This window comes from Rhinoderma darwinii, chromosome 8 (assembly GCF_050947455.1).
Source record: "Rhinoderma darwinii isolate aRhiDar2 chromosome 8, aRhiDar2.hap1, whole genome shotgun sequence".
Lineage (NCBI taxonomy): Eukaryota > Metazoa > Chordata > Amphibia > Anura > Rhinodermatidae > Rhinoderma > Rhinoderma darwinii.
Genome location: NC_134694.1, coordinates 107,538,022 through 107,554,343, shown reverse-complemented (window position 1 = coordinate 107,554,343; position 16,322 = coordinate 107,538,022). Strand labels below are relative to the sequence as shown.

The window sequence follows — 16,322 nt, the reverse complement described above, 5'->3', positions numbered from 1 at the left end:
GGGCGCCTTTCGTGTCCATGATGCAGTGGCTCCAACACTTGTTTTTCGTTGTTCTGTTCCTATGACGGAACAGAGGAACAGAAAAACGTAGCGCATTATATAAACAAAGCCTTAGGTGTTTCTTTTAAACCTAAAAGCAACTGTATAATAAAGTTAAAATTAGTAGAAAAAAAAGAAATAAAAATTGTTTATATTTTACACCATTCTCCATTTCTCTAAGGGTCTATGAGTGCAACGTGTGAACAGACCCAAAATGCATCGAGCAATTCAAACAATGGATGATTTTGTCTTTCTTCTCGTTGCCATGGCTATCTCCATAGACATCTACAAATGTGTCGATGGAAAAACATGTTTTCTCGCCAAGTCAATTCGAATATACAAATACACGGTGTTACATGTGTGAGGATTAGTTAGAACAAGGACAGAAAAACACATAAAACATTAAAAGGGTTAACCAGGACTTTAATATTGTTGGCCTATCCTCACAACAGCTGCAAAAAAACAAAGTTCCTATTAACCCTACAGCTTAATAGTTATTGCACCCGACTGTATATATGGTCATTGTTTGTCAGCCTTTATGGCCTCCCCCTGGATCTGAACCATGACACTCCACCAGGATAACGCTGGCCATACATAATCCCGCCATCTTCCCTATTAACATGTACATTTCGATAGGCCCAGTTCGCATGTTTATTTTGATAGGGAGAAGGGGATAAGCTGCTGCCAGACACCTCTGGCAACGCTTATCTCCTGGGGTGAACTAAGGATTGGGCCCTCAACAATCCCCATACACATAAGATTGTCAGCGGAATTTGATCTAATATGTGTGACAATTACCCCTCCATACAATGTTCTACTTACCACAGGCCCATACGTATTATAGCATCAAGACTAAGGCTATGTTCACACGGTTAACACAATACGGCTGAAAATACGGCGCTGTTTTCAAGGGAAAATAGCTCCTGATTTTCAGCCGTTTTTTTACGGCCGTTTTTGGAGCTGCTTTTCTATTGAGACAATGAAAAATGGCTCCAAAAACGGCTCAAGAAGTGACATGCACTTCTTTTTACGGGGCGAATTTTTACGTGCCGTGTTTTGAAAATGAGGCGTAAAAAAACGCCCCGTCAGAACAGAACACCGTATTTCCCATTGAAATCAATGGGCAGATGTTTGTAGGCGTTCCGATTCCCATTTTTACGGCTGAAAATAGCCCGTGTGAACATACCCTAAACGTTAAATATATATTCCTCCTATTAAATCCTGAGCTACGTGGCTCGTATATTACAGCGGTGGTATAGGGTACAGAAGGTAGTTTTATCCATAATACACATTAATGTATACGGTCCTGATAAGTAAATAGTTCCACCTCTCAGGGAAGAAGCGGGTCTAAGGATCCGACGAGTGGTCAGCAAGTGATGGCTCAACCTCGACTTCTTTCTGGATGTGCGACGTGTCCGATATCTTGGTTTTCTCTAACTGTTGTCGGAGCCTCTGGATTAGACACTGGGACGTCTTCGCCAAGCTGTGCTGTGTAGAGAGAGGGAGGAAACGCAAATTCACCACGGTGTAATGTTCAAAATCTGCCGCGTCACAACCCCCCTCCATGTCTGCCTGTAGGTCAGAGTACTTGCCAATACATTCATGAAGCAGAAGGCTCAGGATGAGTAAAAAGGCCTGCGACCTGATTGGTTCTATCTCTGGCGGCCGTAATACGGCTACTAAAACGCTTCCATATAACGACTAAGCAGCCTAACTGTGATGAATGAGCAGATTCTGACAAAATAACTTTTGTGGCCGGAGACCAAGAGGAAACCGCTCGACTTGTGCTAGCAGAATGTGGAAAAATATTGCTGGGAAACTAATTAAAAGCTTATAGATAATGATTAATCAAGTCGATCGCGGGGACTTAGCGGGTGTTAAGTGAGGGCCGCAGCCTGATCTCTGCATGAACTGAAAAAAAGATGATTTGTGCAAGAAATAATGAAGGCGCCGTGGCGTGCACCGCGCATACTGTATCATGAGATATGCCGCTTAATAAGGCACACAACAGGTTGTCTGGATGGTGAAATATGTACGGCTATCAAAAGACAGAGGGAGAACATGGATTCCTTACAGCACACTGGAACGCCTTCCTGGCACCACAATTGTGCAATTTCTTCCCGTTTCTTCTAGTCATAAGTAATATGTCCGTCTTGGGCAACCAGCAAAAAAAATACTTTAAATGAGCAGAACCATATAAATTTTTACGTTTTAAGATGTCCTAATAACATTAAATTAGTGGATACACCCATTAAAATATCCCCAAACATGCCCATCTAAGGGCTGGCAAGCAGCGTAGGTTAATGGGCATGTATGGCGGCTCCCCTTCCTGCCAGTCCCAAGAGGGGTCAAGTCACTATTTTTCACTTCTTGCATCAAATACATAAATATAGCAAGCCCGGGGAGACAGGTTTGCTGTATTTATGCCCTCCTATTAGCATATGGGGTGGGATAGGCCTTTTACTGGGTGCAATTGAAATGACTGTTTAAATGGGAGGTCTGCTTTTTACAATCCCATTTAAACACTTTGTATGAAGGGTCCCTCAAAAATAAGCTGATCACATGGTATCCCGCTGCTGGAACCCCCAGCGATCAACTAGAACCTGCAGAGGAACATGGCAAAAAGTGTTACATTTCCCTGCAGTGCCACCACAGGGCAAATGAAGCATTACACGGTGATTATAGAAATAAATGGACTGCCTGTGTAATATATGGATGTGCTTGGTCCTATAGGAGGAGGGAGGCTCTTTGTAGCTACTCTCTGGTTAATCAGATTGCCCTGAATCAGATCTTTAATGGTTTGACAATGTCTTATAGATACAATGTAAAATGTAGAACCAATAACGCCCCCTGGACACGAGTCGGAACCTAACCGGACACTGCAGGGAATTCTGCCCGAAAAACCACACCAAATTGTGTTTGATTTGGGGCGGACTTTGGGCCGGAATTGCTGCTGCGGACGCCAGATGAGGGGGGAAAATAAGACAACACTTACCTCCCCCTGGCCTCCCATAGCGACGCATCACTCCTACGAGGGCTGGTGTCAGTGCTGCCGACCTCCTGGGATGACGTTTTCTCCCGTTGCAGCTGCAGCAGTCACATAGGCTAAAACGTCATCCCAGGAGGCCGGCAACACAGACACCAGATGGTAGAGGGATGAGGTTTCGTTATGGGACGCCAGGAGCGTGGAACGTCGTACTTGTGTTTTTTTTGCTGAGAATTTGCCGCTTATCTGGAGCAAAAATTGGAAGACTTGCCATATGTTGCAGAATTTCTCTTCCTCGATGTACTCAATGGGGAAGTCAACAACAAAAATTCCACCATTGCACAGCATAAATTCATTTCAAAAATCCAAACCACAGTTTAATTTCTGCACGTAAAATGTTCAGCAGCGTGTGGATGACGTTTTTAAAAACTCATCTGCCGCAGATTTTCTGTCCGCAAATTCGGATAGAAAATCTGCAGCAATTACGCTACGTGTGCATGACGCCTAAGACGCGGTGCAGAAAAAAGTATTAGGGTTAAGTCATCCAGACTGCGCAGGAACACAGACGGATTTACCCGTGTGTCGTGCGAGGTCATTCATTAGCCGTGGTAAATAAATGAGTTTTAGAGCCGGTGCTTCCCGTCTTACAATTAATTTGTGCCCCCCCCCCCTCCACTCCTAATTACATCTATAAAGCTACAATTAACCCTTTTATTTTCACAGGCATTATTTTTCAAGAGCTCGTGGAGAATTTACCAAAAACAAGCAAGCAAAGGTAAGCAATAGAAAACAAACGCCTGACATCAATGTTGTGCAACTTGTGGCAGTGCAGCTATTGTGGGAACACAACACCCAGCCTGCGGCTTTCAGGACATACTGGGAATTGTAGTGTCACAAAACTATAGGTTGTATATCGCTCTTTTAGTCAGTGTTTATAGGTGAACAGCAATGGTTCCCACAAAGGCCACACATGTTTTTGTGGCATATGTCTTTCTTCTTTGCCAGACATAAAACATCTACGTAATTTGAAAAAATCTGCAAAGACATTACTTTATTGATCTTGTACTGATCCCGTGTTAGAGCCTGTATTATATATAATTCAGAGCTGCATTCACAATAGTATTGGCTGCGGAGCTGAAATCTCCCAGCATTCCATGTTGAGTTCACTGCACAAAGCTTGCTCTTGAGATTTGCATTGTGGTGAGGTATTGTACAGTAATTATATGTAAAAAAATATATATATATAGCACCAGAATTCAGTGCTGCACAAAGCAATAGGGATGTTGGGGGTTGTCTGTCCACAGGTTCCAGTTACAACGAACAGAATTGTCAGTGCAGTTGTAAACTATAATATAAGCTGTGATTTAGGATCGGTATGAGAGGGGCTCCGGACGTCTCACCTGCAGGATATGGAGTCCTTTGAGACACATGACGGCCAGCTCACACAGTCCATCCCATGTCAGGTCCACGTGAGCTATGCACAGCAGGGGGCTGGGGAAACTTCTTTGCCATATAAGCCGGAAATGCCCCTCTATGTACTTGTAACACAGCAGCTCCTGGGGGTAAAGACAAAGTAACGAAGAATGAGAATAAACCGTACACATGGCATAAATGCCAGGCTCGTGTATATATTAGGGCTACCATAGACTGGTGGATGTCTGGCTAGCACTGAGGATCAGTAAAACATCTGCCTACACGAACTATGAAAAAAGGGAAGGAAAAAAGTAAATCTCAGATATTTTCCAATATGTTAAAAAATCTGCGTGCGATCACGCGATACAAAGCTTGACGCAGCAGATCATGCTGGAAAGTCTAGAAATGAATGGCCACCTTGTACAATGTGAATGCTGGATGTGGCATAATGTATCTGCTCTCAGCCTCTCTGTCCGGCCCACGGCAATGCATGATGTGTATATGATGCAGAACTTCCTGTATCTCATCTTATTGCTGTGCATGGGGAGGCAAGAGAACGGGCCTTGATATAGTGGCATCTGTATCATAAACTTCTGTCATGTAGAAATAATGCTCTGCAATAAATGTGCCACCACCAAGGGGCGTTTACTGAATATGCCACAAATGTTCGATAGATGCCGGTCCCACCTCTATCTCTAGAACGGAGCCCCCTTACCCCTGTCTTACCTTAATCCGCTGTAGCTGGGCTCCGGTCAGAGTTACGAGGTGGCCGTGAGTACAGAAGCCGCCGAGTTTGCGTAGCTGCACTGTTCTTGTAATTCCCACAGAAAAAGGGAACGCTGTTTCCGCTGCTCCCGAGTTCCAGAAAGCTTTGCTATGATGTTTCCATAACTCCCATTCTCTTCTATCAAGTTATAACAGTGTGGCGCACCAAGCTCAGCTGTTTCCATACTCCCGACCAAATTGTAACTCAGTTGCCGAAGCCCAGCGAGGTAGGATGGGGGTCAGAGGGCCCCGTTCTAGAGATAGGTGCGGCACCTAGAGGTGAGCCTGCACCTATCGGATATATATGGCATATCCTGAGGATTTATTGTTGAGTTAAATGGAAGCTGGATAAATCCACCATCAGTAAGATCCTTTGTTCCTTCGCTAGACAGCTGAAATGTTATCATTCAACTCTATGATTATGTGTAGAAGGCAAGCTATGGATTTAGAGCACCTTTATGGCAAACTTTTGTATTGAGACGACATATAGGTTAGATCTTAACTTCTCTAGAGCAAAAAAGCTGCAATACCAGACACAACCCATATACAGGTATGGTGCCGTTTCTGGAAGAAAGCAGCCATGTTTTTTTTGTTTTTTTTTTAATCCAGTACAACCCCTTTAAATCATAGTGATTTGAATGATCCAGTAAAGCAGTCTTAAAGGAAACTTCTACTTTCGCAGACATTTCCCGGGCATAATAAACTTGCAAGTCAATGATCATCCAGGCCGAAATACAAACCTTAAGGGATAGGAAAAAAAAGTAAAACTACTACAGATGAAGAGAAGATATTAAAATGCGACAGTCACACTTAGTAACAACTTGGCCTGTTTTTACGGGGGAAATCACACATCAGGGAGCCACAGGCCGCTCAGCGCTCTCACAAGCTGCACTTATTTAATTAGATTCATTGTTTACACCTTCTTCGCCAGCTTCACCCACCCATACAACCGACATGTGTCAGTGGGCGGTAATCTAATTAATCTAAAGCTGCTACACTGCAATTCACCCGCCTTCACAGTGCTATTCCCGGGCAGAAGAACATTAGCGATGGTTCATCCGGTGCACAGAGGGCAGTGACCTGTGTATTCAAAAATAGTCGTAAGATTATCTGTAAAGTATCACTCAGTAACTCCACCCAGAAAGTATTCTACATGTATCCAATCAGCATCCACGCATACAAACGCCGAAATACATTATTGGACATTTCGGACCATGATGCTTTGCAGCAAAACATTGCATTTAAATATCTCCTATCCTAGGGAGGAGAACTCGACCATATCCCAAACTTTGTGTTAAGCTGTCCATACACACGAAGGAAACATCGGCCCAACCTACCAATATGGACGGGATCAGATGACGATCTCGTGTGTATGGGAGCAAGCCGACCGTCCAGCTGTCGGGAGGTAAGAGGGATCGGGCATGTTGGAATTTAACATGGCCGATACCTTTTTTCCGCTGGAGATAAGCCACTCCCAGAGATGTCTGTCAGCGGTTTATTGCCCTCTCCCTATTAGGCCTCATGCACACGACCGTGTTTGGTCTGTGAAATACGGTCCGCATGTCGGCCGCATTTCCCGGACCGAACACACTGCAGGGAGCCGGGCTCCTAGCATCATAGTTATCTATGGCGCTAGGTGTCACTGCCTGTCCGCGGAACTACTGTCCCGCACTGAAAACATGATTAAAGTACAGGACCGTTTTCCCGCAGCGAGGCAGTGACACCTAGCGTCACAGATAAGTATGATGCTAGGAGCCCGGCTCCCTGCAGTGTGTTCGGTCCAGGAAATGCGGCCGACGTACAGACGGTTTATCACGGACCGAACGCGGTCGTGTGCATGGGGCCTTAGGCTACATTCACACGAGCGTGACAGACTTCCCCGTGTACAAACCGGGCGTTAAATCTGTCCGTGTGGGTTGCGTTTTGCATCAGTGTGCTTTGTGTGTGGTCTGTGTTTTTCACGCACTCGCTCTTTTTTTTTTTTAAATGTAATTGACGCGTAAAACACAGACAGCACATGGATGTGCATCTGTGTGCTGTCCGTGGTTTTCACGCACCCATTGACTTCAATAGGCGACTAGGTGCGTGAAAACGCACTAATATAGGACATGCAGCGCATGTGTGAATAGCCCCGTTGAAACCAATGGGCCATGTGCGGCGAGTTATTTCAACGCACAGCACACGGACGAGAATCACGTTCGTTTGAATGAGACCTTAAAATAAACACTCACCCTCCGCCAAGCCAAACATGCATGTTTATGCTGGAGTTGGCGGGAAGGGGCTGACAGCCTTCTCATATGCATGTCCGGCTTTATAGTCAAACGCTGTTGTGTAGGGATTTATTTGTTATGCTTAATCAAGGGAGTAATGGAGTGGGTCTGAACACAGCCCTACACTGCAAATCCAACAGTCCCACAAACTACCTGTCCGTATGTTCCAAGTAATATCTCCGGTTCTCCATCAAAATCCACGTCTGCTGTCAGGGCACAAAGAACGCTATCAAACTGGTCGCTGTCTGGCAGGAGGAGCTGCTCCCGGAGGCCGTTTTGTAAGATATTCCTAAGATAATAATAAAAAAAAAAAAGAGCAAATTCATGACCACTCTTGGTCGGCAGGTAAAATAACAGATTACCGCGTCCATTTTGCAACCTTAATGTTCCCCTATAGGGAGGAAGAATCATGAGACCCTTGTTCTAGCATGGTCTCATTTAGGCCTCATACACACTTCCATCACCGTTTTCACAGCCGTTTTTCACGGATCCGTGTGTCCGTGATTGGATCAGTGTGCTTCCTGTGTACACTTCCGTGTTTCAGTTTCCGAGAGGAAACTGTTCCCATTCACGCTATGTACACGAGATTGTGAGCGCCGCACATGGTATTCCCTGTCCAGCGGTACTCACTGTCCAGGGTGCTGAAAGGGTTACTGCCGATCAGTGCAGCCCTTTAACTCTTTCAGCACCCTGGACAGAGACTTCCGCTGGTCTGGGAATACCATGTGCGGCACTTACAATATAGATTAATGGTTCATTAAAAAAACCTGCAACAAAAAAAAAAAAAAGTTACTACTTACCCAGAAATTCCTGCTTGTGTGCTTCTTCCTCAAGTCCGGCCTCCTGAGATGACATTTCAGACCAATCACAGGCTGCAGGAATCACATGGACTGCCGCGTCTTCCAGGGAGGTCGGACTGGATGTCAGAAGAGGGACGCGTCACCAAGACAACGGCCGGGGTACGTATGAACTTATTTTTCTTTCTATCGCTGCGTTTCAGCACTAATCAGCAGCCTCTTCTCTCTATCAGTGCTGACAGAGAGAAGGGGCTGCCGATTAGTGCAGTGCAGTATCTGTCTCTATGTGTACCTCTGCCCGTCTGGACGTTGCTAGGCAACTGCTCCGTCACACACGGATGCCTTCCGTGTGCCTTCAGTTTTTTTGGTGGACCCATTGACTTGTATGGGCCACACGGTCACGGAATCTCGGACAAAAGTAGGACATGATCTACTTTTGTCGGAACGGAACAACGGGACCGTCAAAAAAACTGAAGTATGCATGGCCCAATGAAATTAATGGGTCAGGGTGCTAGCCGTCAAAAAAACGGCTAGCACCCTAAAAGGAAAAAACGGAAGTGGGCATGAGGTCTCATGGAAAGAGATGCGGGATGGTAACTATTAATTTCCATTGCTGTGCCCATAGTGCACGGTTTCCTGTTTCTCGTTGCTCTGCCTGTGTACATTTCATAGCAGTTCTGTAGTTCTGATGCTCATGAACCAGAAAGCTCAGGATGAACAGTGCTATAGACTCTTCCCAGACATTACAGTGTTTCAAACAGTGCTGTGCTACATGGAATTGTGGGACGACAGAAGATAAAATTAAAAAAAAGCAATTTAAATCATCCGTATAATCATATAATGGAACTACTAACCTATACACTGCAGACAGCTCTATGGTACTGGTCACCAGGACATTGTACTGCTCCGGAAAGGTACGGCCGTCCTCAGCACCTGGAATAAAAATAGACTTTCAATTACCAAATACACATGGGAAAGTCAACCGTGGCTTCTAACACTTGCCAGTAGCCTCACCATTCCAACTGCAAGCCCCTTCTGCTCCTACACGGGCACTCGGCATACTAAATACGAGCACCTTAGAAAGGGGACCATCCTGTTGTAGAGACCAGCTCTGGAGAATGTCTGTCCGTAAAAAAAGATAAAAGTTGTAAGTCACATAAAACAAGGCATGTGCCAGGAGGTCACATGCAGCAACCACATGCAAGTACCAACATGGATATATTGCCAGTGATGCCCCAGTGCTGCACAATGCCCCTCTGGTACAACGGCATTATAGGGGTTGGCAGAAGGGCACAGTTGGGGACAAGGGCATCATTTTTAATAAGTGCATATTAGTAAGTCATAGCATTTAGGTAAAGCTGCTCGTTTATAGAGAACAATTAAAAAGCTCTAATCCCCTTTATTTTATAGCGCTTCAATGTAGGAATTATGACTTCAATACAACAGTGCCCCCTAGTGGTAAGTGAAATAATAATAAAATAAAAAAAAAGGACTTAGAAATTAAAAAAGGGATGAAACTAAATAATCAGTTCATAAATAATGCTGTTTCTTCCCCTATTACGTTTGCTTTTTACAGTTTTTATTAGTATTTTGACAGCCCTCCCTTCCTTGTAATCTACTTTTGCTCTGGACTCTATGCTAGGACCACGTCATCATTGCTGCATTTTACACAGAGTGAATACCTCATTTCTAATACCGTCTTCAATAGAGGAAAAGGGAATAGGCTCCTGATGGCGGACACATCTCTGCACTGTTGGATAAGGCACATATCTACTGGATAGACCCCTCAGAATAAATACCTTTAAATTGCTAATATCGTTTCGGCAAAAAAAAAAAAAAAGGTAATAAAAACAGAGTACCACAATTTTCTAATATACTTTCTGAATTAATTCCTCATGGTTTTCAAGATCTCTGCTTGCTGTTATTCAATAGGAACCTTCATAAGTCTGGGCACCGTATGCACTGAAACTCAAGGAACGTCCCATAATTATTACTGAGCCCTTTTAAAAGGACCACGATTATAATAAATAGATTATAAATGTAAATTGGGCTGTTCCGGGAATAGCAGGACATACAGGAGCTCAATTTTAGGCACATGGAATCCGTATACAGTTGTCTCTATCAGTTACAGTCATTGACCGCAGTCTTTAATACCTCGCTTCCCTTGGTCTACATGTGAGACACAGAAGTATCCGCTCTGACATCCGTACGCAGTAATCCGCCTCCGGGTGTCTGGGATGTTGTGAACGCTCAGCCACGTGACACTGCAAATATACAAAGAGGACCATTAGTTTCACACATTAAGGCCCCGTGCACACGGCAGTGCCCGTAATCACGGCCTGCATTTTCGGGCCGTGCTCCCATACAAAGTATGGGAGTACAGTCAGTAAAACACGAAAAAACGGACACGCGCCATAATTCCCGGCACAGTTTTACAGCACGGACACACAATAAGAAAAGCATAAGAAATTTGCAGCAAAAATGCACATTTTTTTATTGCGATTTTCGTTGCGTTGTGTAGAATAAGCAGCATCTTACTTGCTTGGGAGATCTCTCAGCTCTGGGAAAAGATTCTCCACTGGTTGTTCTTCAAATTGGTGCAGCCCTTCATTCTGTCAAAAATCAAAGACCGGCTGTAAATCATTAGCATTTCCAGACATTACATCTTCCTATTCTCACCATACACATAAGACAGCTGTCAGCCAAAGCAATCTCCCCTGACTGCTCCATTAACAAGCGGGTTTAGATCGGCCGATCATACATGTGCACTGCAGAGGGATAAACGGCTGTCAGACAACTCTGGCAACGCTTATCTCCAGGTGGAACAAAAGACAAAAAAAAAAAGCAGTGCCACTGTTGTCCATGGGCCACGTCTGGTACTGCAGCTCGGTCCTTTTCAAGTAAATGTGGCTGAGCTGCAATACCAGACACAGCCCATGGACATAAGTGGCGCTGTTTCTAGGAAAAAATAAAAATATATTTTTTAAAAACCTCATACAACTCCTTTAATTCTGCTTCCCCATTGGCTGATGCCCAGCTGCAGTTGCTACCTCTACAATCCAACATCTAGGCTGCCATAATTCATAGGGGATTGTTCCTTTAAAGTAAAGTTTATGCAGGGTAGTCATTCATTTAGGTATGAGTATTTTTTTTACTCTTCTGCAGCCTACAATTATCTGTTTTTATCCAGGAAAATGATGACTTCTGGTGTCATGTTCTGACCTCTTTGTATAGGTGAATGTACTGATCGTTGCCTCCCAGCAGGAACACGGTCTCCTGTTGGTCTCCATCCTGCACCCTGCGGAGGACGTACGATTATTAGATGGTAGTGGAGATTCCGACATCTACAATACACAAGACATAGGCCCCATGCACACGCCCGTAAAATCGCCCGTAATTACGGACCCATTCATTTCTATGGCCCACGGACACCTTAACGTATGTTTACATTCTGAGAGAGATAACTTTTCATTCCCTGACACTGAACCAGCAGGGAACACTGGGAGATTTTAGCTCAGCAGTCAATGGAATTGATCGTGTAGCAAATATTTAGCAGCATTTACACAAATCTACTGACATTATATGGCGATTATATATGGTATACAATGTAATATGGAGTTCAAAGGTGATCCTATACACATCAGACAAAATCCCAAGATCCTCATGTCCCTCCCATTGTAAGACCCAGATACTCACTCTGCATGACACAGCTGGAACGGGGTAAATTTCAGCTCCAGATTTAGGCAGCTCTCTGTGACAACAAGTGGAAATATAGGTCAGCAGCTTCTTTTTTTTCATTTTTATTAATTTATAAGAATTGTGTTATTAACTCATTAAACTCTACCGCCGCAGCCAAATTCTAGAAGGGGGAATTGTAAAAAATACGGAAAACGCTATTACACATAAAAGCTGAGTTATATACAGTATAATTTCATTAAAGGGGTACCCCAAAATCCACAGTATAGGTGATCATTTTCTGATCGCTGGAGGTCCCACCACTGGAACTCCCACCGATTTTGATAACGGGGGTCCCGAACCACAAGATCCTCCTACCTGAACCCCCCGCAGTGAGTAGGAGCTTGAATAAAGAGTCGGTCGATCATGCGCTCGCTGCTCCATACAATGTCTATGAAAATGACGGAGACCTTGACGGATGACTTTGGGAATACCCCTTTAATGCAGCACTTTTGCACATACAGTGCGGTCTTCAATGAACTTTATTTAAAGGGCTTGTCCAAGATCATAGTTTTTTTTAAAATTTGACGTGACTGGCCATGTATCTAGAAATAAAATAACTTTATAATATAAATCAATAAATAAGAGTTGGGCATACGGGCAATGGAGTCCAGATTGTACTCAGATCCTGGCTCGTAGTCGCAGTAAATATTTAGGAATGGACTTGCTTTATCTCCGGAGTCCTAAACGAGAAAAATGTAAATTAAAGTTAGCCATGAAAAGTCTCTTATTAGAGGACGATCATTATAAAGTCTGAGCTTCCACCTACAGAGGGAGAAACAACACGATCAGATAAAATCCAACCTGTGCGATCCATGTTTTTCCCCCATAACACACATTATGGTAAAATAGACCTTAGAAGCGCTGCCAGATCCTGCCAAAATCACCAGGATCTCTAGACTAAGAGGTCATGTGTGTTGTTTGTCTCAGTATACGAGGGGCAGTCTTTAGCTTTTCTTACTGGTGGTTTATTAATTTACACATGAGAGTCAATCTGAACTAAGCAGAGCTGCAGTGTAAAGCATTTGGTTACAGCAGCAGCCTTTGATGTTTCAGATGTTTTTCGATTATTTTAGCTGCCAGCTATAATTAGATAATGCAGATGAGCTGCAATCAATAATCCTACCTGTTCCCTAGTGAATTAGACTTAAAAGTAAAGGCCGTATACACATTACATTATTGATGGCCGAACCCAGCCAACCATCTAATGTGCATGGGGCCCTCCCAACTCTCCCCCCTACAGATGATGTCGGAGAAAAGAAGGATCGGGCATGTTGAATCTAACTCCCGATACTTTTGTGCTCATGGGAGATAAGCCAACACTAGAGAAGTCTGGCGGCGGCTTATGGTGGTTTTACACAGCCCGACACTGGTTGTAAAAATAAGCGCCAGTGAACGATACAGCATGTAGATCGGCGCTCATTAGCTCTATTCACAAGGAGCAGCGATCGGTAATGTATACAATTGTTTGACAATACAATTGCTTGTCCCCATACAACTGCATCATGTCGGCTGCACATCTCCCTGTTTACACAGGGAGATGTGCAGCCGACAAGCGACCATTTTTGGCCACATAAAAGATCCGATCAGACGATGAACAACCATTTGCTCGTTCATCAGCTGATGATTGCCCTGATTACACAGGGCGATGATCGTGATTGAGCGCTCGTTCAGCCGATTATTGGCCCGTGTAAAAGGCCTTTACTCCCCCCCCCCCCCCTGAAAACACTTGCACGCTCGGCCGACAGCTATTGATAGTGTATGGCCACCTTAAAGGGATCCTGTCACCAACATTTCACCTATTGAACTTTACTTATCCCTCACTGGCCGCTGCTGTCAAAAGTTCATTGCTGTTATCCCGTCTCCTAAACTCCTCCGCCGACTGTAAATAACGGTCTACAAACATTTCGCGCTTATTATCGTAATAATCCGTTGTCCCTTTGTACGCACACACCAGAAGAGGACATCAATGCGCAAGCCCAGGATTTTGTGTGCTGGGGGAAGGCGAGGAGCTGTCAATCAAAAGTAAGGAGGAGGGGTAAACTCGGAAAGACTTGAGGAATGAAGATATTACTCTTTTAAAACAAAGATATGACTCTCATTAGCATACGGTGTGGGAACACTAAAGAACTGAATACTAAAGCTACAGAGCCGACTAAGAAGACAATAATAGGTTATATAGAAACGATTTTTCACCCTCTACCACCAGGTATTGCTGGCTTAATAGGTGAAATGCTGGTGACAGGTTCCCTTTAAGACCTCAACTATAAAAATCTCCTTTAGGGACAGTTATAGACAAGCAGAAGTCTCCCCAATACCGCCCGTCATTTGCCATTAATACCAAGGGTTGAACGTTTTTGTACACTATCTAGCTTTACTAGTGGACAAAGGTGTGAACCTACCCCTCCCCGCTCATATCAGACGGAAAAATCATGCATCTATACCCAGCTTAAAGGTACACTACGCACAAAACTGATATGCTGTATTATGCCTAGTGCAGTGCCCAAGGGGGAGGTGCATGACAAAAAACAGAAAGAATCCTAGAGTCATGCTCCGCCCCCCTCAGGTACTGCACTAGGCATAACATAGCGCAAATCCTACCCAGAGCGTTCCTTTCAGACAGACAAACGGAACAAGTAACAAACAATGGAAGAAGTTATGGGACCTCTTGTTGCTTGAGGATGAATAGAGGACATCCAACGTGACACCGAAACAAGAAATCTATGAGACATGAAAGACGAGACATAGAGACTGGTCACGTATAAGACTGTAGATCTGGGCACGCACCTTAATAAACGTTATTCCAACTACCAGACCTCGCTTAGGAGGCGACTTGCTGAAGGAATCAATGGAGACAATCTCAGCATCAACTGGAAAACAGAAAAACAAAGTGCGAAGTACAGAGATTAGACTGTTCACTTTTGCAGCCAATTATTTCTTGCTCCAATGCATCTAAAATGAAAATATTAATCATACATATTCTATCGTTTTATGTATACAGCTCCTATGCAGACCTATGTGCCTCTATGGTTACAGACTTCATGCAGTCATCCATTACTACATACCATCTGCTTCCTACTCTATGGTCTGCAGGTTATCAAGAAGAGGGAGTGGAGTAACACATGACTCAGCATCAGACTACATTAGCTTTGGTTGTAGTCTGTTACCATGGAGCCGTTTACACTAAACCGTGGGATATTTTTAATCAAGACTTAAATGTTTCACTTTGAAAAAAAATGAAATAAAACGGTGCAAGACAGAGTCACAAGAGACAGCGCTTGCGATCAGTGATTTATTGTGTTTTTACTGTTTTGGGCAGGAATACTCCTTTAAGGTACAGGGTGCTCATAGATCAGATGTTGGGGAGACGGTCATTGTTACCCATAGCAAACAAGAGTTTCGATTTTTTTTTGTTTAATAAAAGCTGTATTTTGGTTGGTTGCCCTTGGTAACAAGGGCAGTTTTGATATATGAACCCCATGTGCTTCCGTCCATTACACTAGTGACAGTTATGGTCACCTGACCAAGCAGGACACGCCTCTGCGGCCGCACCAAGGCACACCCTCCATTAGGCGAAGTATGTAGAAGCCCCGCCCACACCTCCGTCTTCACACCTGGTATGTAGGTGAATTGCAGTTCCCGGGCCCCAGCGCGGAGCTTGTCCCGCAGCTCTTGATACTTGAAGCTGGTCACTTTACCCTTCAGGGTGGCGGCCAGCAGTTCGTGTCCGGCGCCCCCGGTGCACGGCAGAACCGACAGACCGTACACATTGCTTTGGGAAGGGAACCGGTTGAAAGTATCTTCTGTGAGAGGGCAGCAGTCGCCGGACATGACCGGAAATGACGTCTAGTAAACACGGCTGCCAGTTACAAAGATGGCGGATTCTCGCATCCGGTTTGAGTTTTGACAGTGCATTAACGTGGAGGGATGATTTGCCAGTCTCGGTGACGTCATCATTTGTCACGCGAGCTAATTGTATTGTATAATGTGACTATTGCACTATTTTATTATGCAGCTTAATGGCTGGAATGTGGCCGCGTTTTATCATCCGTATTATTGGCCGTAAATAAACGGTATGTTCACACGGTCCGAAAAATCGGAAGCAGAACGCCCCCAAACATCTGCCCATTGATTGCAATGGAAAAAACGGCGTTCTGTTCCGATGGGCCGTTTTTTTTACGCGGCCGTTTTAAAAAACGGCCGCGAAAAAGAAGAGCAATTCACTTCTTGGAACGTTTTTGGAGCTGTTTTTCATAGACTCTATTGAAAACGGCTCCAAAAACGCCGCGAAAATCGCGAGTGACTTAAAAACCGTCT

General features: G+C 44.3%; 1 protein-coding gene across 1 annotated transcript; it reads right to left on the bottom strand.

Annotated features, from left to right (window-relative positions):
• Positions 1-441: 441 nt before the first annotated feature.
• Positions 442-15,875, bottom strand: KPTN (kaptin, actin binding protein). The gene is made up of 12 exons (XM_075836240.1): positions 15,620-15,875; positions 14,793-14,875; positions 12,604-12,688; positions 11,967-12,021; positions 11,493-11,568; positions 10,809-10,882; positions 10,425-10,534; positions 9,285-9,392; positions 9,125-9,203; positions 7,627-7,762; positions 4,426-4,581; positions 442-1,527 (listed from the first exon to the last, which is right to left on the bottom strand). The coding sequence occupies exons 1-12, from the start codon at positions 15,834-15,836 to the stop codon at positions 1,387-1,389; spliced, it is 1,320 nt and encodes a 439-aa protein (XP_075692355.1). The 5' UTR covers positions 15,837-15,875; the 3' UTR covers positions 442-1,386.
• Positions 15,876-16,322: the final 447 nt, after the last annotated feature.